This window comes from Schistocerca gregaria, chromosome 1 (genome assembly GCF_023897955.1).
Source record: "Schistocerca gregaria isolate iqSchGreg1 chromosome 1, iqSchGreg1.2, whole genome shotgun sequence".
Lineage (NCBI taxonomy): Eukaryota > Metazoa > Arthropoda > Insecta > Orthoptera > Acrididae > Schistocerca > Schistocerca gregaria.
The window spans coordinates 719218917-719241262 of NC_064920.1; the positions used below are offsets into that span (position 1 = coordinate 719218917).

At 40.2% G+C, this 22346-nt stretch overlaps 1 protein-coding gene across 2 annotated transcripts in view; it reads left to right on the forward strand.

Moving 5' to 3' along the window:
- Positions 1 to 13300, forward strand: part of LOC126266630 (polycomb protein eed-like) — a 75193-nt gene extending 61893 nt beyond the window's left edge. For both annotated transcript variants that reach the window (XM_049971002.1, XM_049970992.1), the window contains 2 exons: positions 2284 to 2436; positions 12484 to 13300. In XM_049971002.1, coding sequence (XP_049826959.1) covers positions 2284 to 2436; positions 12484 to 12687 — 357 coding nt within the window. In that variant the 3' untranslated portion in view covers positions 12688 to 13300. The remainder of the gene's footprint in view (positions 1 to 2283; positions 2437 to 12483) is intronic.
- Positions 13301 to 22346: the final 9046 nt, after the last annotated feature.

Below are 22346 nucleotides of genomic sequence, written 5' to 3' on the forward strand. Positions count from 1 at the left end.
TGAAACCAGATGGCAGTCATAAGAGTCAAGGGGGATGAAAGGGAAGCAGTGGTTGGGAAGGGAGTGAGACAGGGTTGTAGCCTATCTTTGATGTTATTCAATCTGTTATTGAGCAGGCTGTAAAGGAAACAAAAGAAAAAATCATAGTAGGAATTAAAATCCATGGAGAAGAAATAAAAACCTTGAGGTTTGCCAATGATATTGTAATTCTGTAAGAGACAACAAAGGGCCTGGAAGAGGAATTGAATGGATTTGAAAGTGTCTTGAAAGGAGGATAAAAGATGAACATCAACAAAGCAAAATGAGGATAATGGAATGTAGTCAAATTAAAACAGGTGATGGTGGGGAAATTTGGTTAAGAAATGAGCACTTAAAGTAGTAGATCACTTTTGCTATTTGAGGTGCAAAATAACTGATGATGGTCAAAGTAGAGAGGATGTGAAATGTAGACTGGCAATGGAGAGAAAAGCGTTTCTGAAAAAGAGGAATTTGGTGATATCAAGTATAGATTTAAGTGACAGGAAATCTTTTCTGAAAGTATTTGTATAGAGTGTCGCCATTTATGGAAGTGAAACATGGATGATAAATAGTTTATATAAGAAGAGAATAGAAGCTTTTGAAATGTGGTGCTACAGAAGAATGCTGAAGATTTGATGGGCAAGTCACGTAACTAATGAGGATGTACTGAATAGAATTGGGGAGAAGCGGAATTTGTGGCACAATTTGACTAGAAGAAGGGATTGGTTGGTAGGACATGTTCTGAGGCATCCAGGAATCACCAATTTAGTATTGGAGGGCAGTGTGGAGGGCAAAAGTTGTAGAGGGAGACCAAGAGATGAATACAGTAAGCAGATTCAGAAGGATGTAGGTTGCAACAGGATGTAGGTTACTCTGAGATGAAGAAGCTTGCACAAGATAGAGTAGCAGTCTCTGGACTGAAGACAGCAGCAAAACAACAACAACATGAGGTGTTCATTATTGTGCTTTACAAAACAAATTACACAATTTGTTTGATCTGCATTGTTTTCTTAATGTCCTATTTTTCATGATTTTCCTTCTTTTCCAACCTCTTTTGAGTATACTGCTTGGTTTTGTATCATTGACAGAGGTCAGTTAGATGTTTTCCTCTTCCTGAAAGTTAATTTTGAAAATTCAAAAAAATAATCACTTCTTAATCATTTGAGTTAGAGAATTTGTTTATTTATTTGTGTATTTATTTATTTGCAAGGTGTTTCACTAACAAGGCAGAAAATAACAGTTATTGTGAAAGTAAATTAGAAGTAAACTTAATGATAGCATTGAGGTAAGTGATATTAAGTGGTGGTCTTAAATTTTTTCCAGCACTGTACAAGCCTTTTGTGTGGTGCTCTGTTGTCTGTTATGGAACTTGTATATCTGTAAAATACATATTATAAATGCTTTGCATACTGAAATGGCAAACTGGCAACTCACTGGAATTAAAGTTTTGACTGCCCCCCCCCCCCCCCCAATCTCCCATATTAGACTGTTAGCAGATGTAATGACTGTACCTTGCAGATTTTTACCTGAAATTGTTATAGTTTGGCTTTTCTAAATATTCGTAGATATTGTAATTGTAAGGAAAATTAAGTGCTACCAATTCCATTTGCATTCCAAATGTCATATTACTACATTATGTTCAACACAATTATACCCCTAAAAATAAATTATCAGTCAGTTACCATGAAAGATACAAGGCGTACAATCATAATGGTTCTTTCAGGAAATAATTTTGCTACCGGCTTTTGTGGCACTTAATATCGGGTACAAAACATCACACTGGTTTTTAGACTTGCATTATTTTGGATGGTTTTTGTTTAAAAGCTGTCTTCCTGACCGTGCGAGCATTTTGTGTCACTTCCTAGGATCCCCCAGGTAAATGTGGGATCCTTATTTCGACAAAGCTAAAGCATGTTCCTTGCCAAATCCGTGTCAGAACTGGAACTAGTTCATAGTTTCTAATTACCTCATGATCCATGAAATGTTGAACCCTAACGAAATGGTTTGTTTGTAGTATTATTACTTCTGTGACTTTTCTAAATCAAATGTGAGAAATAAATAAGTTTTATATACATTCACATCTTCATGACATAGGAAAAATTATTTTTTATAAATTTTTATGATTTTAGTTCTTAGATCTACAAACATTTCATAATTTTTGTTACTGTGTGTATGGGGGAGGGGGGTGGGGACATGTGTGCAAAAGAGGGAGAGATTTGTAATTTGAATTTCAAGTAATTAATTGTATGTTTATTTTCTTTGCAGTCATGTGAAAACTGTATTGTCTGTTGGAAACCTGGGAGGCTAGAAGATAAAGAATTGAAAACTAATGACACAAATGTTACAATTATTCATCGTTTTGAGTACCGTGAGTGTGAAATATGGTTTGTCAGATTCGCCATGGACTTTTGGCAAAAGGTTTGTGAAATTTTGCTTTGTTTGTATGAGTACACTTTGAGTCAAAGTTCAGTTACAAGGTTATCTTTTGTTTATGGCTCAGAATGATGAAAACACACACACACACACACACACACACACACACACACACACACACACACACACTGTCAAGGCACTCAGTAGAACTGAACAAACTCAGAACTTCCTATGGTATCAAAGAAGTTTTTGGTGAGAAATTGTACAAAATTATATATTGAGAAATAGTGCAATTTGGAACTCAACTTTTTTAAAGATCTTTAAGTTCTCTGTACACTTCAACACTTGACACATGTGTTACTGTTGATGTCCGTATTTCTCACCCACCAGTAAATAGTTTTGTGCTGTCCACAATGTTCCTAAACTGACTGCAAATTTTTCTTTAGAAATATCGTTATCCTCCATGACAAAACCCAAGGGTATGCAGCAGCCACAGTATAATCAAAATAGAATAAATGTTTCTGAGAAACTCTGGGCTTTGTTTTGTCAGTGACAGTCTTCCAGTTCTGTAGAAGTAGAATTATGATAATGCTTGATCTGTGGGGAAACTGCCCAAATACTTCATCATTTGAATGCAGGATAGGTTTATTGATTGACAATAGAGGTGGTTATTATTGGTATATTAACTGCACTGAAACTGAGTTCACAGAATCATTATAAGACAAACAGAGCTGCAAAAGATTTAAACAGAGAAACTACTGGAGGGAACTATTTTTAAAAATTGTGACCCTCAGGTGAAGTGTGAAAAAGCATCTGGCCTGAGACGCTGGAGTTGAGGGTCACACATGCACACGTGTCTCTCTCTCTTTTTTGCTACATTGTCGATATTCCTACCTAGTTTTTCCATTGTTCGATTTTTTTAAATCCTAGCAACAGATGAAGTTTGGAAACCAAAGTGTCCAGGAAGAATTTAGCGCCATGATTTGATTTAATTTGGTTAATGCAGGGAGACAAAAATAACAGTGGTCTTAGCCCAATATTTTCCATGCCAGAACTGAATTTAATGTTGGTTTCACTCACTGATTGTAGGAAAATCAACTGGTACCCATAAGAAGCTGTAGGGGACTAGGGGACTCTTTCCTAGTTCCTTATTAGACACAATTTCTTCACGCTCTACTGACCTGAATAAGCTGTGTCTTTTGCCCTCCAGAACTTCACACTGGAAGATTAAGTGTCGCATGGTGTCATCCTCCTCACCACATGGTCTACAATTAAGGGCTTCTTTCTCTGGACCATGGTGTGCAGGTGTTTTCTAAAATTCCCATGACCAGTCATGAGTCCTATCGTGAGTTTAAGCTGTTTCCTGTTCAAGTTCAGGATTACAGAACCTCTTTTGTAGTTTCAGTATCATTAGGTTGCCGTGTACTTGTTTTTGGAATGTAGTCCAATATTCTATGTGCTGCCTCATATTACAGATACATAGTTTTGATTTTACCATCGTCTTAGAGGTGGTTAGGTTCCAGTCCTGTCCTGGTCGGTCTTAACAGTTTGTTTGCTGCCACTAATTTCTGATAACTGGATACCCACAGCCAGATTAATCCTTTTACTATCCCCTTGTCTCAAGGGCATTTTGGAATGATCTTTGATAGCACTGCAGGGTCTGATAAAGATTTCAGAGCTGATTGACACTGTGAATAAATGTGGAGCCTTGTATCACTTAGTGAAAATTCTCATCTGCACCCACTCTGACAAGTGGATATTTCTGCCAGGAATACTGTGGCCAGCTTCACTAGCAAGACTGCTTTCTCTAGTGTAGCTGTACCTGTATACTCTGGCCCCAGCACCTTTGTCTTTCTTCCACCTTTTGATAAACCGGGCTGTCTCCTGAAAGGTGTCGTGTTTCTTCTTCCACTGCTCCCTTCTTCCAACTGTGACACTGAAAGATTTGTTGAAGCAGCTGGAAGTTATTGCAGTCAGCCAGCATATCCCTCACCAATCACACTCAATGTATTGGTTTGTGAGTCTGGATATCTTAAAGGAATCCAGTTATTTCCAGTTTTTAACCTATATGCCTCTGCCGCTACTTCCATTGTAACCCAAAGATGTAATGGGGGTACATCCTGCCAGGATGATCTCCGTTCCAGCACTGGGTGTGCTGCTAATTCTTTCTGGTATGACTTAAGTGGGCCAATCTCTGCCACTTGCCAAGCTCCTTAGCAGCCACCTTCTGCTGTTCTTTATTCCACCATACTGTAGCCCAATGAATTAAAATAGGTCTTATTAGAGTGGTGTATATCCGATTACGTGCTCCTGGGGTGTAGACCCTAGTTTTTACCACAGATTCTCCTAGTATTCGTAAGAGTGCTTTTTGCCTTGGAACATATATTCTTAATTAGTCCATGATAGTTTCACATCCAGGGTTGTCCCTAGACACTTCACTACCTCCTCCAGTTGTAGAGTTTCATTAAGGTGCTTGAGATTCCAGGGTGTGTGCTAGATTTGCTTCCTTGTAAATGGCACTACAATAGTTTTCTTGGGATTGGCCCTTAGATCCTATTTTTGCACAGTTTTCCATAATGTTTAGAGCACATTTTGTCACTGTTTTAACAGTACTAGCAAGTTTGCTAAATATTACTATGACCACATTGTCTGTGTATCTTAAGAAGAAAAAAAGCTTCCAGTATTTAACTTTCCACCAGGTTCCATAGTTCTTGTGGACATCCCCTGGTGGTGTTGATCACCATTTTTTCATCCATCAAAGTGGCCTCTACCTTTTTCTGCTTCGTGTGGTCTTAATCCACCTGCATGTGGTGATCTCAGTGCCATGCTCTTCTGCAGCTTTAAGCATAGATTCAAAGGTCATACAGCTAAAAAGCTCTCGACCACACCACCCCACCCTACTGACCACCGATATCTGGGAAGATGTGGAGAGCTCTCCCTGCCTTCGCAAGGAGTTGCTGAATTGCTGTTTCAGATGATTTATGTGGTTTTAATATTTTCAACATTTCGCGGCCCTGTCAGCAACTGTGTAAATATTAATTTTAAATTAACAACAGCCTCAGTTGCAATATTTACCTACAGGGTATTTCAAAAATGACCGGTATATTTGAAACGGCAATAAAAACTAAACAAGCAGCGATAGAAATACACCGTTTGTTGCAATATGCTTGGGACAACAGTACATTTTCAGGCGGACAAACTTTCGAAATTACAGTAGTTACAATTTTCAACAACAGATGGCACTGCAAGTGATGTGAAAGATATAGAAGACAACGCAGTCTGTGGGTGCGCCATTCTGTACGTCGTCTTTGTGCTGTAACCGTGTGCTGTTCACAACGTGCAAGTGTGCTGTGGACAGCATGGTTTATTCCTTAGAACAGAGGATTTTTCTGGTGTTGGAATTCCACAGCCTGGAACACAGTGTTGTTGCAACAAGACAAAGTTTTCAACGGAGGTTTAATGTAACCAAAGGACCGAAAAGCGATACAATAAAGGATCTGTTTGAAAAATTTAAACGGACTGGGAACGTGACGGATGAACGTGCTGGAAAGGTAGGGCGACCGCGTACGGCAACTACAGAGGACAACGCGCAGCTAGTGCAGCAGCTGATCCAACAGCGGCCTCGGGTTTCCGTTCGCCATGTTGCAGCTGCAGTCCAAATGACGCCAACGTCCACGTATCGTCTCATGCGCCAGAGTTTACACCTCTATCCATACAAAATTCAAACGCGGCAACCCCTCAGCGCCGCTACCATTGCTGCACGAGAGACATTCGCTAACGATATAGTGCACAGGATTGGTGACGGCGATATGCATGTGGGCAGCATTTGGTTTACTGACGAAGCTTATTTTTACCTGGACGGCTTCGTCAATAAACAGAACTGACGCATATGGGGAACCAAAAAGCCCCATGTTGCAGTCCCATCGTCCCTGCATCCTCAAAAAGTACTGGTCTGGGCCGCCATTTCTTCCAAAGGAATCATTGGCCCATATTTCAGATCCGAAATGATTACTGCATCACGCTATCTGGACATTCTTCGTGAATTTGTGGTGGTACAAACTGCCTTAGACGACACTGCGAACATCTCGTGGTTTATGCAAGATGGTGCCCGGCCACATAGCACAGCCGACGTCTTTAATTTCCTGAATGAATATTTCGATGATCGTGTGATTGCTTTGGGCTATCCGAAACATACAGGAGGCGGCGTGGATTGTCCTCCCTATTCGCCAGACATGAACCCCTGTGACTTCTTTCAGTGGGGACACTTGAAAGACCAGGTGTACTGCCAGAATCCAAAAACAAGTGAACAGCTGAAGCAGTACATCTCATCTGCATGTGAAGCCATTCCGCCAGACACGTTGTCAAAGGTTTCGGGTAATTTCATTCAGAGATTACGCCATATTATTGCTACGCATGGTGGATATGAGGAAAATATCGTACTATAGAGTTTCCCAGACCGCAGCGCCATCTGTTGTTGACAATTGTAACTACTGTAATTTCGAAAGTTTGTCTGCCTGAAAATGTACTGTTGTCCCAAGCATATTGCAACAAACGATGTATTTCTATCGCTGCTCGTTCAGTTTGTATTGCCGTTTCAAATATACTGGTCATTTTTGAAACACCCTCTAGATTTACCTAGGTTTCAGTTGGGATAACCCAACCTTCTTCAGAATAAAAGGAATTACGATTTGCCCATAATGGACAAGGTAAAAAATTAAAAACTATAATATAGTAATACATCGTCATTTTGCAATAACTTACATGGAAAACAGCCTCGGCCCATTTTGCGACCGCAGTACGACAGCAACTGATGTTGTATTGGAACTGGCTGTAGCCTTGAGAGCGCACGCACGATAGTGTGGCATGCGTGCTTGTTAACACTGATACCAACATGTACTCCTAAACTTAAAATGTTTGAATAACCAGGTGCAGCTAACAAAATTGACGTATATGTTATCCTGTAAGGAACAAAGATATATCGACTGTCTTAACATTTGTAATAATTTGTTGTACGTCAAAAGTGAAGAGAGCAACCTGAAGAAGGTTGGGTTATCCCAATCGAAACGTAAGTAAATCTAGGTATACATTACAACTGAGGCTGCTGTTAATTTAAAATTAATTTATCTGGTTGTTGTGCGTGTTGGTTTAAATGTAGAGGAACCACAGTTAACCTCTTGTCTCTAATGTGCACATTAACTAGTTAAGTCCCACTTTTCCCTTTGATCACCTGTAAACCAGTGTCTCTCAGGACTGACTCCTCATCTTTTTTATCTGCCAGAGTCCATTGAGGGAAGTAAGTCTTGAAGAGCAGCACATCCAGCATCTCACTCACTGTCCTGGCATACTCACCATCCTTCTTTAAGTACCTCCAAGATTAGTTGGTATTCCAGCCAAGATTTATAAAGCCTAGTGCAAGTAGCTGTACCTTCTGCTTCCTCACAGAATATGTTTCAGGAAGAGAGCTTCACTTGCTTGGTCGCAAGGTTGTCTTTGACCAGGGCCCCCAATATTTTGCCCATTCTCCTTTCTTCCTTGCAAGGTTGAACAGTATTGTGAATTGCTTCCTTTATGCTTCAAGATTGTTGCTCTATTTGCTCATTTCTTGATGATTGCACAGTTTTTTAAATAAGTGGTCTTATTGGCAGATGTCACTGTGCCATTCCGCCAAAATCTACCGGGCTCCTTTTTGAAGTTCCAACTTAAGATAAATGTGTGTTTAGGTCTTGCCTATATGAATCCAGTCTATTTTTGTAGGATTCCTACAGGCCATAGTCTGTTTAACATACATTCCAAACAAAAGTTTAATATACACTGATGAGCCGAAAGATTATGACCACACCTCTGCGTGGTTGAGTGCCTCTTGGTCGTGGTGTGGGCACGTGACACAGTAAAGAAAGAATATAAGCAGAAGAGACAAATGGGCAGTCATTACAGCGGAGATACAAGCCCTAGATTTAGAAATCCACTGATATAAGCAGTTTTAACAAAGGGCATATTGTTGTGACGCTGCGGCTGGAAACAGAATCTCCGAAATGGCGAAGTAGGTTGCCTGTTTGTGTACTATTGTCATGAGGACCTAAGGAAAGTGGTTGAAGGATGGTGAAATAATGAATAGGCTGTATGGTATTGGCCTTCCTCGTGTCATCACAAAACGTAGTGGTTGGATGATCCCCCACTGTGCAATCCAAGATAGGCAGTGATCTGTGGCCAATCTGACGACAGAGTACAAGGCTGGTCAAGCACATGTGCTTCAGAGCACACCGTTCAAAGGCCATTGTTGAACATGGAGCTCCATTTCACACAACCCTTACATGTTCATTTGTTGTTTCAATTACATTGTCGTTTATGATAGCATTGGGCACAGCTTTATTGAGTTTTCACCGTGGATCAATAGAAATGTGTCACCTGTTGAATGACTCACATTTATTGTTACACCAGGTCAACAGTCGGGTCCTTAAACACTGTCGTCTGGGTGAGGATTGCTGGAAATGTGTACCATGCCACAGATTCAGGCTGGTGAGAGCAGAATCATGCTATGGGGTACGTTGAGTTGGGTTTCTATGGGACCTTTGGTAGTACCGGAAGGCACCACGACAGTAGTGAACTACATGAACATTATTGCAAATCGACTGCATCCCTTCATGGTTGAAGTCTGCTCTCATGGCAGTGACATATTCCAGCAGGATAGCTCTCCACAACACAAAGCCAGAATAGTGCTGCAGTGGTTTGAGTAGCATGATAGTGAACTCACATGTATGTTTTAGCTAACAAATGCCCCTGATCTATACCCATTGGAACACATATCGGGCACTAGCTGCGTGCCCAAAAAACCCACGTCCTGCAATTGCAGGAATTTAGTAACTAGTGAGTGGACATTTGGTACCACATACTTCTGGAAATCTATCAAGTACTTGCAGAGCACATGCCAAGCAGAATCGCTGCTGTACTGTGTTTGAAAAGTGGACCCTCTCGATATTAAACAGGTGGTCATAATATTTTGGCTTATCGGTGTACATGTGGTCGAATAAGGATGGCTAGAAACACCATATGCCATTGTATGACATAACTACCCATTAGAGTGGATCAAAAAGTTATCTAAGTTATTCTTCCCTTCTTCTGTTTCTGAAGATAGGTTCCCTGTACCTATTCAAGATTTTCAGATTATTTTTCAGTAGAAAATAAAGTAGGTGCTCACCTCTGCTGTTGGCAGATTGTGGGTGTTGGCATCAGAACCAATCAGCAGTTGTTCATCCCACTGTGATTAGCCAACTACCACTCTTCTTATTTGCTGAGTAGTAGTATTACTGTCCTTGTAAAGAAAGTTAACTGATGCCAATACAGTTTCCTTCTTCATGTTGTTTCATACTGAAGGTCACTAACTCCCTGGAGCAGAAATCCACCATTGGCATGTATGAAATACCATCTTAATAGAAATACATGTTCTCGAGTTCTTTGGATTTCTAGCATAAATCAACTTACTTCCATTTCTTTCAAAGATTGCAATGCTCCCTTTATGTAGATAGGGTTGGTGGATCAGGGCCACATCCGGCTACTGTTGTCCTAGAAGGTGATTCAGGACAGCAATTGTCCCTTCATGGTGTTGCTGGTTTATCTGTAATACTTGCAGTGCCTGCATTAGCACCTTTGTCACTCTATTTCTTTTATTATCTTGACAGACCTACGAGAACTCTAAGTACAGTTTCAGGCACTGTTCTCACTCTGCAGCCAGGGATTTTGTGCTGATTTTCCTTGTAAGGGTTTGGCTGAACAGTACAACCTTTTGGTTGTTTACCCTCCAATCATGTGAGGTGGTGGTGGTTGTGGTGACCAGTGGATGTCCCAGTTGGATCCTTAAAACTGAAACTCCAGTGCTATGGGTTTGTTCCCTATTTCCCATTTCGGCTGTTTCTGGATATTCTGAGAAGTGGGAGTATTAGACTCCCCTGTTAGCTCCTCTGCCTCTGTGAATAGTGCTTCTACAAAGCACTGTCCTCTGGAGAGGTAGAGCCATTAAGAGAGTATCACTGACTGCAATGTCCCATCCAATTACAGTGTAACACTACAGCTCAACTGTTGGCCAGGACAATTTACATGTGGTGGATAAAAGTATGGAAATTACAGGAAAAAAATACATTACATGCCTCTTTCGATGTAGGAAAACCATTGGCATTAAAAACAGCTTCTTGCAAAATAATGGTACATTCAAATAATGATAATGGAGATGAATGGCGATCACATACTCTTCTTTCAAAAGCGGGCCACAAAAGCTCACTAATCTTGGTGACTGGTGGCCAAGAGAGATGCGACAATTCATCCCTGTGCTCACAAAACCATCCTGGATGATGCAAGTTTTGTGAAAAGGCACCCTGTCATCTTGGAACACAGCATTACCACTAAGGAATAAGCATTACACCATGAAATGGACCTGACCTGCCAAAATGGTCAGAGAATCCTCGGCAGTAATGCAACCTTGCAGAGTACTCATGGGGCCCGTGGAATACAACGATATGGCTGCCCAAATCATGACAGAACTGCCACGTTTAACCTCTTGGATGTCTACTCTGCCAGAAGTTGGAAACAATGTGCAATGAGACTCATCTGACCAAATAATTTTCTTCCATTGCTCCATAGTTCAGGTTTTATGACTTTGGCACCATGTTTTTCTGTTACAGGCATTTGCATCACTGATGAGTGGTTCTGGAATTCCAGCTTGCTTTGCAGTTCCATGTTCATGGAGCTCACTATGTGTTGTTTTGGTGCTGACAGGGTTCATGATTCAGTTGTGCATTGACTTTTGCAGCAGTTGTCCTCTCATTATCATTTTAGTCCTGTTCAACGATTGTCTCTCCACACACCTTCATCCGGGTTGTCACTTAACAGATAATGTTTTTATTGCTTTCCTGTATATGGTATGAATCTTCAGTATGGCACCTCTTGAAACACCAAACACTTCAGCTATATTGGTTGTGGAAGCCACCAGCACACAAGCACCAAAAATTTCCCTGCATTCGAATTTACTTATCTTCGGCATAATGCACTCACAATTGCACAGAGCACTGCTCATGACCACAACTAACACTTGCAACACATTAAGGACATTGCACAGGTGCTGTTTGTGGTTAAATACAACAGCTCAAACTACAAGCTTGGCCAGCATCTGCATTTATGTTTAAGCTTGCATTTCTCATGGAATTCCCAAAATTTTGTCCAACCTTTGTGTGTGTGTGTGTGTGTGTGTGTGTGTGTGTGTGTGTGTGTGTGTGTGTGTTATATGTACTAATTTGCTCTGAAGAAAGACATGCTGTCCAAAACCTTGGGTCGATGTGCCCATCGACCCTACAATACCTCAACTACAAGGTAAGTTGTTACCATTATTCCTTGCATTATGTATATTTCACCGAGAACTTCCCATTACTGTGTTTATAAATCTTTCTAAATTGTGATAACATATTTTTGTTGCGTACCATTCCTCAGATAAATTTTCCCCATTTGAGGCTCTGTGTGTAGGATTAATATTTGATATCAGTTAAAATTGAACTACAGTGTCACACAGCATTCATATAGAGACACCTGGACATGATGTGGAAATCTAACCGAGCATTATTATGTGGCCATTGGTGAAATATGCATAAAACAGTGTGGTTTCCTATCCGCTGCATTATTATTGCTTGTCTCAATGTCCAGCCATATTACATAGTATTCTAGAGTCCCTTCAGATTCCATATTATATGTTGTCTCATTCTATTTTAATTTATCATGTATGTCATCATTCTTGGATTGACACTCCATTTAGTTAAGCATTCATCCCTGTTTGCAAGAAATGCTTTAGTGTCTTAAATTTGTCTGGAGCTGCAAGATTGCACTACACATAATCTAATACTGAGTAGGAGTTCGAACATATAAGTGAGAGTTTTCAAATGTGTAAAAATAAATGTACCACTGGAGTTCACTTTGCACAAATGTACAATAGGCATTAGTGTAGCAGTTATTTTAAAATACAATATGTAAAGATATCATTTCTGCAGGTAATATATTTCCACATTTTTGGAATAGCAAGGCAAAATAGTTAATTGTGGTCTCTTACTTTTGCAGATTCTGGCACTGGGAAATCAAGTAGGGAAAACTTTTGTTTGGGATCTGGATGTATCGGATCCTAGCCAGTCACGCTGTACAGCACTAACACATCCTCGATGTGTTGCTGCAATCCGACAAACTAGTCTTAGCCGTGATGGCTCAGTGTTGCTGTGTGTGTGTGATGATGGTACCATATGGAGATGGGACCGTATCCCGGTCTGACATGATCTAGAGGACATGTAAACCATCATACACACCTTTTGCAAGCAAATGGCAGCATTTCAGGCAGCAACTTGTCACTTAACATTATAGAAGAAAAGGCTCTGTGTCATTTAATTACTGTAAACATTATTGGGAAATCACATTTTGAATAGCTGCGTGCAGTACTTGTGAGTTAGCAAATAAGGTGCTAATGAACAGGAGTGAATTGTTGTTACAGCAAGTGTGTGTTTGTGGATTGAAATTTCGGTCTAATGTGGAACTGGATGAAAGAGCTCCACTTCAACTCTTTCTGTGACTGGAAAACTTAATTTTGCTGTAGTGAGTAGACAACATTGTTTTTATATGTACACAGAACAGCTTTTATATCTTCATAAACGTGTGTGTGTGTGTGTGTGTGTGTGTGTGTGTTTTAGAAGAGGCACAACCACCATGTATTTAAGGTCCAAAGAAATAAATGATTGTATTCATGAGAAATAATAATGCTAGGCTAATATAAGAATTTTTTAGAAAGAATTTACTACTGAGTGCTTGATTTTTACTTGATGTATTTACATTGTCACCCATGTGGTGGCTACTAATGTCTTTTGTAATAAAAGAAAATATTCTTACTGACTGAATGAGATTCCATTGACAGATCATTCCTAAACCATTAGGGAAAAAAGCCAGTTAGTTTCTATCATGGTTTATTACCAATGGCCTTACAGTTCTGCTTTTCTTGTGGAAAGTTTCAGGTTTGATAGCAATCACAAAATGTTACTATTAATAAGAAAAAGCTCCTTGTCATGTGACAGGGATGTGATCAGACCTTGCTTATTGCCCATTGCCTTTAACTCTTGGAAGGATGCAGCTATGTATAAAGTGTGCCAGCCACAAAGTACATTATCTTGTCCCATTACATTGTTACACAATTGCGGACCCATACGTATTTCTTCATTACTGCTTCAGCTAACATAGTGATCAGTTACGTGTTTATATGTCAGCAGTCATATAAAATAAACATTGATGATGTAAATAAAATAGAAAGAAACTTCCACATGGGAAAAATATATTAAAAACAAAGATTCCAAGACTTACCAAGCGGGAAAGCGCCGGCAGACAGGCACATGAACAAAACACACAAACACACACACAGAATTACGAGCTTTCGCAACTGGCAGTTGCTTCGTCAGGAAAGAGGGAAGGAGAGGGGAAAATGAAAGGATGTGGGTTTTAAGGGAGAGGGTAAGGAGTCATTCCAATCCCGGGAGCGGAAAGACTTCCCTTAGGGGAAAAAAAGGACAGGGAAGTCTTTCCGCTCCCGGGATTGGAATGACTCCTTACCCTCTCCCTTAAAACCCACATCCTTTCATTTTTCCCTCTCCTTCCCTCTTTCCTGACGAAGCAACTGCCAGTTGCGAAAGCTCGTAATTCTGTGTGTGTGTTTGTGTGTTTTGTTCATGTGCCTGTCTGCCGGCGCTTTCCCGCTTGGTAAGTCTTGGAATCTTTGTTTTTAATAAAATAAACATTGAGGTATGTGAGGAAAAAAATTACCACTGCGCAAGAAAATGCCCCAGATTCAGAGCTAACAGCACAGTTCTACAGTTGTTTGCGAGACAGTTAGCTATTTAATAAACATTTGGGTGAGGTCTGATTAAACTGTGATTTCACTCATTCATGTTTACTTTGGTCACATAAAGACAGCTATCCTTTACATGTGTACAAAGTACGCTGCTCACCCGCTCTTGTTATGGAAATTGGCATGCCTGCTCGAGGGTTAGAATGGACCACACAATAAAAAACATAAATATAACTCTGTGGACAGATCATGGCTGGATGATACATGGGTCACTCCATCTCCGAGGTTGAGCAGCACTAGACTTAATGGGCAACTGTGTCTAGAGTCTACTGTACATACTGTGATTTGAGGTAGATGGAGACTGCCAGTTTCAATGGAAGTGTGCAGTTGTGTTAATGACAGAGGCACCATTGCCTATAAGGTATAGCAGCAGTGAATATATGGGCCACAATGCAGCAATACAGTTCTGAACAACCACCTTGCTATGGTTACAGAAGTCACTGCCCCAACTTGTCAAAGGACACACACAGATTGCCTTGAATGCAGGAACACTGCAGTCGCCTGACTGAAACATGGAAAAAGGTCAAGTGGAATAATGAATCTTACTACAGATTGATATACACCAACGGACAGTGGCCTTGATCTCAGAAATTTTGGCCAAAAGTAGAAAAAAAGCTTTAGATTTAAATGTAAATTGTTGTATAAGAGTTTTTGAAGTTGTTCATTATACAGGGTGTATACGTTCAGGGAAAAACCCAGGAATTTTTAAGAATTCTGGGAATTTTTCGTTGTTTCAGTTTTCAGTTAAATTTTTGTAGGTTTGACTGGTAAGAACTGATACTCTGAAAAAGGATTTTACTTAAGCCTATTACTGCAATATAACACAGCAGCAATAAAACATAAATAAGGGAAAAAAATAAAACTTAAGTTGCAAAAGAAATGCGCAATTTACAGCAACAAAACACAGCGCACACACAAGAGTCTGCCAACAGCAAAATGTGTCAAAGGCTTTAGGGATACAGACTATGCATTACTTAATAACAACAAACTGCTTCCGATGGGTGTTACAACAGTTAACATTAGGTTTGTTTCAGCAGTTATGCACATTCACAGTCGAGTTGTGTATGAGCAGTACCTTCTCCCACTTCTGGCTACTTGAAGTGCGGCCATTAGCGGTATCCAAGGTAACTAGACTCGAGCTCTATGAGCAGTAGCAACAAGTAGCCAGATGCTACCTGAAAACATTTTTCTGGCGCACCCAAGTTGCAAGATTCGCACATGCGCAGAGCAGTCCGAGTTGTGTTGGGATGGAGGTAGTCTCCATGTGGACCTTGTTTAATTAGTTTGCTGTTTCCTCTTGGTTTGCTGCTCTCAAGATCAAAATGTATTTCTGTAGTCAGGAGCTATAAAATGAATTAAAATATTCACATAATTATGGAAAGTTAAAATGTGTTGTTAGTTTCAATTTTCTGATTTTATTTCAAGGTTTTTGGTAGTTGATTATTAATTGCCTTGCAAGACAATGAAGTTATTTTTGTCGATATGCTAACAAAATTTGGCTTTATTTAATGTTTTCCGCAGAAGCTGTCAGTTTATTTGAAACACTTTTGGCTAATGTCAACTGTCTGCAGAATTTAAAGTGCACTTTGTTATCTTTTGGTATGTAAGGCATTATGCCATAATAAAGAACTAAGCATGAGATAATACAGTACTGGTACTCGAAGAAAATTTGCATCCGAAAACCACACTGAAAAGTTTATCATTAGCTTGGGGCATACTTCTTTGTGAATCTGGACATACGAATTTTTCCCTTTAAGCCAAATTATGCATCCTAGTATGGTTTACGAAATTACAATGCTCTTGGAGTACCCTCTGATGTCCTGTTTTGTTAATGACGTAGTGTAAGATCTCTTAATGCCGTATACATATGAACATGTGGGATGCTACGTCATTGTAGCGGTACAGGCACAGTATAACAATGCCGTTTCCTGACGCTCTCTGGCAACTGCTGAAACGAATTCTAACAAGTCGCGGGAATTATTGCAGTTGGTCGTTTGAAAAGCATTACTTTCAAAGTACATTTCATTTTACGCAATAGGAGTTATGTTACGTGTGCGATGGTGCTTTGAATTTCTTAACTCACAGAGCGTTTGATTTTTGTTTAAAGCTTAATTCTTTGAGGGCCAGCCACTTAGAAGAATTTTGAGCCCATAAGACCAGACATTTACTTAAGTACTTAAAATTTTACTGGCACATTTGTGATGTATTGAAGTGAAACATACGCAAAACAGACAAATAATATATGTGAAAGCTTCTTGTAGCTGCACTATGTACATTAATTTAAACCATTAACTTTTCCTATTTGTGTGTTCGCACTGCTTAACAATGATGTTGCTATAGGCTGACTACATCACATGTCTTATGCTCAAAATCACTAAGTTTACACATGACACGTGTTTTGAAAGACAAAACACAAATTTCTGAAACTATTTTTCACTGTTGTGTGCACATGTTAAGGTCTGAAGCATATTTGCTAGCCCATTTAACTACTGTGCCTGGAAAACAGCGGATATAGTTTACAATTTAGTCAGCACAATCGCTATTTCTCTTCAATTAGTCGAGGTGTAGACAGTTTCAGTCTAATACAGGGTGACACAGAATAATGGGAATGTTTGAAATGAGTAGTGGTAGCCATGGGCGGGTGGCAGCACTGTGGATTCGTAACAGCGAGTAAACAGTCAGCCATTTCAGTAATCATGGATCAGTGAAACGGACGACAGCATGCGTTAACCATAAAAATGTTTTATAAAAACAATGATAATTTGGTAGCAGTGCAGAGGGAGTTTTGATGTTTTTATAATTTAGGACATCATGATGGCGTTCCATCGAAACACATGATAAAATGTTGGATTAATAACTTTGAAGAGACTGGATCTGTGAAGAAGATACCAACAGGATGACAAAGAAGTGTGCGTTCTCCAGTGAACATTGATGATGTATACGAGTCTGTCTTACGGAGCCCACAGCGTTCAGTTCATAAGCAAGCAGCAGTGGTTGGAACGTCCCAGGAGAGTGTTTGCAGAATTCATCTTGATTTAAAATTTCATCCGTACAAACCACAGATGGTGCAACAATTGAAGGACAATGTTTACTTTTTATGACTAGGATTTTGTCTACAAATAACAACAAAAATAATCAATGACAATGAATTTCTGAACAAGTTGTGGATGTCAGATGAGGCACATTTTCATCTTGCAGATTATGTGACTAAACAGAACTGCTGTTACTGGGCAAACACAAATCCTCTTTACACGCTAGTGAAGTGACAGTATGGTGTGGTGTTTCATCACATAGGATTATCAGACAGCATTTTTTCGCATATAAACAGGGAAGCACAATAACTGTCAGTGCTGATCGTTACGTAGAGATGTTACGAATTTTTGTTACACCTGCACTGAACAACTTTCCAAATGTTCAAGAAGCCTGGTTTCAACAAAACGGAACGAAATCACACACTGCAAGGCAATCAATGGCATTTGTGTGAGAATTGTTTGACAACTGTGTTATCTCACGATTCAGTAACATTCCCTGCCCCCCTAGATCACCAGATTTATCCGTGTGTGTGTGTGTGTGTGTGTGTGTGTGTGTGTTTGGGAGGAGGGGGGAAGAGGAAAGTCTACATGGCTCAACAAAGAACGCTGGACGAGTTAAAACAGAGAATTTGGGATGCAATTCACAGTATCCCAGCTGTGATGTTGCAGCGGTCAATGAGGATTCCAAGCAGCAGATTTCACAAATGTATTCGTAGAGGACGACGCCATCTAAAGGACAGAATTTAAAAAAAAATGCAAAATGCCATCAATGGTTCGTAAATGGCAAAATTGTAAGGTTTCAATTACTGTGAATGCAGTTTCTCTCCTTCATCAACTTTGTTTTATTGGATTATGGAAGTGTTCCTGCTTTCCTGTGTCGCCCTGTATTTCCACTACATGCACACACAAAGTTGGCACTTAGCATGGTGGCCGATGGAAGCAACTGTAAATGGGAAATGGCTTTACGGTAGCTCCCAACAGCCACCACGCCAAGTGTCAACTTTGTTTGCACATGTAATACTTATCCTCCACTGTACAAAAAGGCACTCCGTCAATATTAGGCAAAATTTTTATAAACAAGACTAAACCTGACAACCAAAGCACATTTCAATACCGACTAGATTTACATGGGAGCGAAAATAGATCGCAGTACTGGAAAACTGGCAACCAGAAGCGGATTTCCAGAATCGATTTTGAAATGTTCACGTGAGCACCCAGGAGCGATACTGGGAGATCGGTTTACAAAATCCGATTTTGGGAGCTCCATGTAAATGCAATGAATATGTACTATCATCGGTTAGCGAGATCATGTGACATGAGCTATGTCTGTCTTACAAAAGCGCATCGCAATCTCCGATTTCAATGCTTTGGAAACTAATGTTCTGTGTTTGGTGGACTTAGACTATATACTGTTGTAATATGAAAATATGCAGCATACATGTTGCTGCAAATCAATGATCTTTCCAAAATGCTAGTTTTTGGTTCAATTCCTAAAGTGGTGGGATGTTCTACGCCAGTGTATAAAACCTTAACCATTCAAAGGATGAATAAGTTTTACGATCCCGAGGGATAGTATATCGTCACTTAACACAGAAAAAGCATATTTTTGCCTGGGAGGATGTGTATTTTTTAACCAGGAAAAAACATGGAATTTTTTTTCCTTGCCCACTTATACATTCTGTCATAAATTACATATTATAATTTCAAAACAGGTTATGACAGTTATAATATTACAATTGTGAAATAATTATTTTCAAAATTGTTAAGGTAATAGCTATCATATGTGTTCAGTTAAAAAAATGTGTAAATTATAAAATATAAAAATCAATCGCTCTTGAATTTATAATAAACATGTGCTTATATGTAGATAACTTTCGTTCAACAACATTGGACAATGCCTCACCTGCAGAAATTTTCATGACTGGGGAGTTGCTGATAATTTTAATGATGCTGCTTTATATTTATCAGCTTGTGATTGTGACTAGTCATGATTTCTGTGATGATCCCTGTACCATTATTGGCATCAGAAGAATGAAGGCTCATTTGAATAGCGAACGATAATTCTAGTTCGCTTACTGTGTTAACATAAATTACTGCCTTTTCTTTTCTGCTTCAATCATTTGCTTAGTCGTCTGAACAATGTGTGTGTACATAATGGAATTATTGCAAGGAATTTTGACTCCTATTTTAATTTTTTGTACCAGTTACAATGAAGTTTCCTTATTTCTGCATCAAATTTCAGTACTCACATTGGTAATCTTGCAAGAAGAATGTGACTCTTTATTGTTTTAAAGAAACCATTCTGTTGTTCTTTGAATGTATTTGTGTCTCCATTCAAGTGTGGACAACAAGATTGTCTATTGTTGTCAAGCATTTCACAGCAGTTTTTCATCTTTGTTGCAAAATGTTGCACCAATTTATTCATCTTGGTTGCAAAATATTGATCCAACCATTTAATTAGTACATACAAGTTGGAGTTGAAATTGTTCTGTATAACCTTAAATAGTTATCAGCTGGTGCAGATTATTTTATCAATATGCAAATCTAAAATACAAACACCATGCAATGTAATACTAGTAACTGCTCTGTACTGAGACAAATAGGAGCTACTCAAACTATTTTCTGCTAGCCCCAGTGAAGTGCAGCACTCTAGAGGGCAGGTGCTACATGTTTCCACATTACCAACATGCTTTCATGTTTTATATTGTGGTTGTAGTGGCCGACCCTAACCTATGAAAACAGCTGCCCAGTGTGACTCAGTACCATGTATTTCTAATCTCAAAAGTACAGAGGCAGAGATTGGCAGAATTTTCTTTCACATTGTATTAAAGAACATTATAAGCTATATTCCTCATGTTGGAAATTCATGAATAACGTTAAATAGTAACTTTTTTGCTAATTTATGATATACCTTTTTATAAGGAAGACCATTATGTAGCCACATCATTTGACATTGATTTCTAACACACAGTAGTATAAATTAATGAAAACGTTTTATACACTAATATTCAACATACCTCCTTTAATACTTTCCATCAGACAGAACCAAAATAGGGCACTTGATTAAAAAGTTACACGCACTTCCAATAATTGAAGAGCCACTACACATTCTTTACTTTATGCCACAAACAATGACTTTCAACTAACATAGCATATTAGGTATCAAAGATATCTCACTTTCCTTTCAGAGTAAAATGCACTAAAGCCTGCACTTCATCCTGATCTTCTGCCCCAGGACCAGATGCCATCCACATTCAGATGTTGCACCACCTTCCTCTTGCGAGCAAGCACTTTCTGCTTAATAAGTACACCCACATCTGGGCAGGGGACACACATCCCGGACACTGGCGTGAAACCATCATCATACCCATACCTAAGCCTGGTCAGGACGAAAACCTTCCTTCTAGCTACCGCCTCATCTCTCTCACCAGCTGTGTTTGCAAGGTGATGGCACATATGATTCATGCCCGGGCGGTACGGTGGCTGGGAGTCTCGCAATTTACTGACGAATGCACTGTGTGGATTTCGAGGCCGTCATTCTGTGGTTGACCATCTCTTTACTTTGTCCACCCATGTAATGAATGGTTTTCTGTAGAAATTTCAGACTGTGGCCATGTTTTTCAATTTGGAGAAGGCCTGCAACACCTGCTCGAGAACTTGGTATCCTCCATACGCTTTACACATAGGGCTTCTGTGGTCGCCTGCCCTATCTCCTTCAGGCATTTTTAAAAGATAGAGTTTGCTAGGTGTGTGTGGGTTCTGCCTTGTCGGACACCTTTACCCAGGAAAACGGTGTGCCTCAGTGTTCTGTCCTGAGTGTCGTCCTCTTTGTTGTCGCCATTAACCCTATCATGGCCTGTCTCCCACAAGGCATCTCCGGCTCCCTTTTTGTTGACGATTTTGCCATCTATTGCAGTTCTCCATGGACCTGTCTCACCGAGTAGTGTCTTGATCATCTTTACTTCTGGAGCATCAACAATAGCTTTCGCTTTTCCACTGACAAAACTGTCTGTATGAATTTCTGGCGACCCAAGTGGTTTCTCCCACCATCTTTATCTTGGGCCTGTTGCCCTTCTGTTTGTTGAACAGGAAGCACTCTCGGTCCTCCCATATGTCTTGCCTGGCAGCACATTGTATGTGGTTCCTCAATTTCCTACTTCTCCTCAATGGTACTTCCCGGGGTGCTGATCGAACCACCTTCATCCGATTGTAACGGGTCCCTTGTCCGTTCGAAGCTTGATTATGGGTGCTTTGTTTAGGCATCTGCATGCCCATCCCTCTCAACACTATCCTCCATCATGGCAATCCATTGGGCCACAGGCACCTTTTACACCAGCCCGGTTGAGAGTCTGTATGCTGAAGCTGCTGAACCACCACTGTCCTACCGCCGTGACTTTCTCCTCAGCAGGTATGTATGCCGTTTTTCTGCCATGTGTGGCCACCCATCCTATGCTCCCTTCTTTGATGAAGCCATCCCTCTTCTATGTTACCTCCTGGAGTCTGCTTTCGGCACTTGCTACAGTGGCTTAACTTCACACTACCTGCAGCTTTCCCGGTGGGTGTGAACCTGTCATCACCTTGGCTTTGTGAAGCAGCCTATGTTAACCTGGGCCTTCTTTCGCTTCCTAAGGCCATTACTCCAGCCTCGATCTATTACCTTCAGTTTCACGACCTTCACATGGAACCTCACAATAGTACCATTTTATATAGTGATGGCTTGTCGGACTGACCGTGGGGTCGGGTGTGCCTTCGTCATTGGCACCCGTGTCTTTTGATACCGGCTTCCGGCACACTCCTCAGTATTTACAACCAAGCTCTTCGCCTTGTATCAGGCCATGGGGTACACCTGGCAACACAGCCTTTCCAATTGTGTCCTCTGCGCAGACTCACTCAGTGCCCTTCAAAGTCTATGTTCGCTATACACCGCCCATCCCTTAGAGCAGTGGGTCCTCAACTGCTCACTCTTGGTGGAGCCAGTTTGATGTTTCTGTGGGTTCCTTGTCATGTTGGTC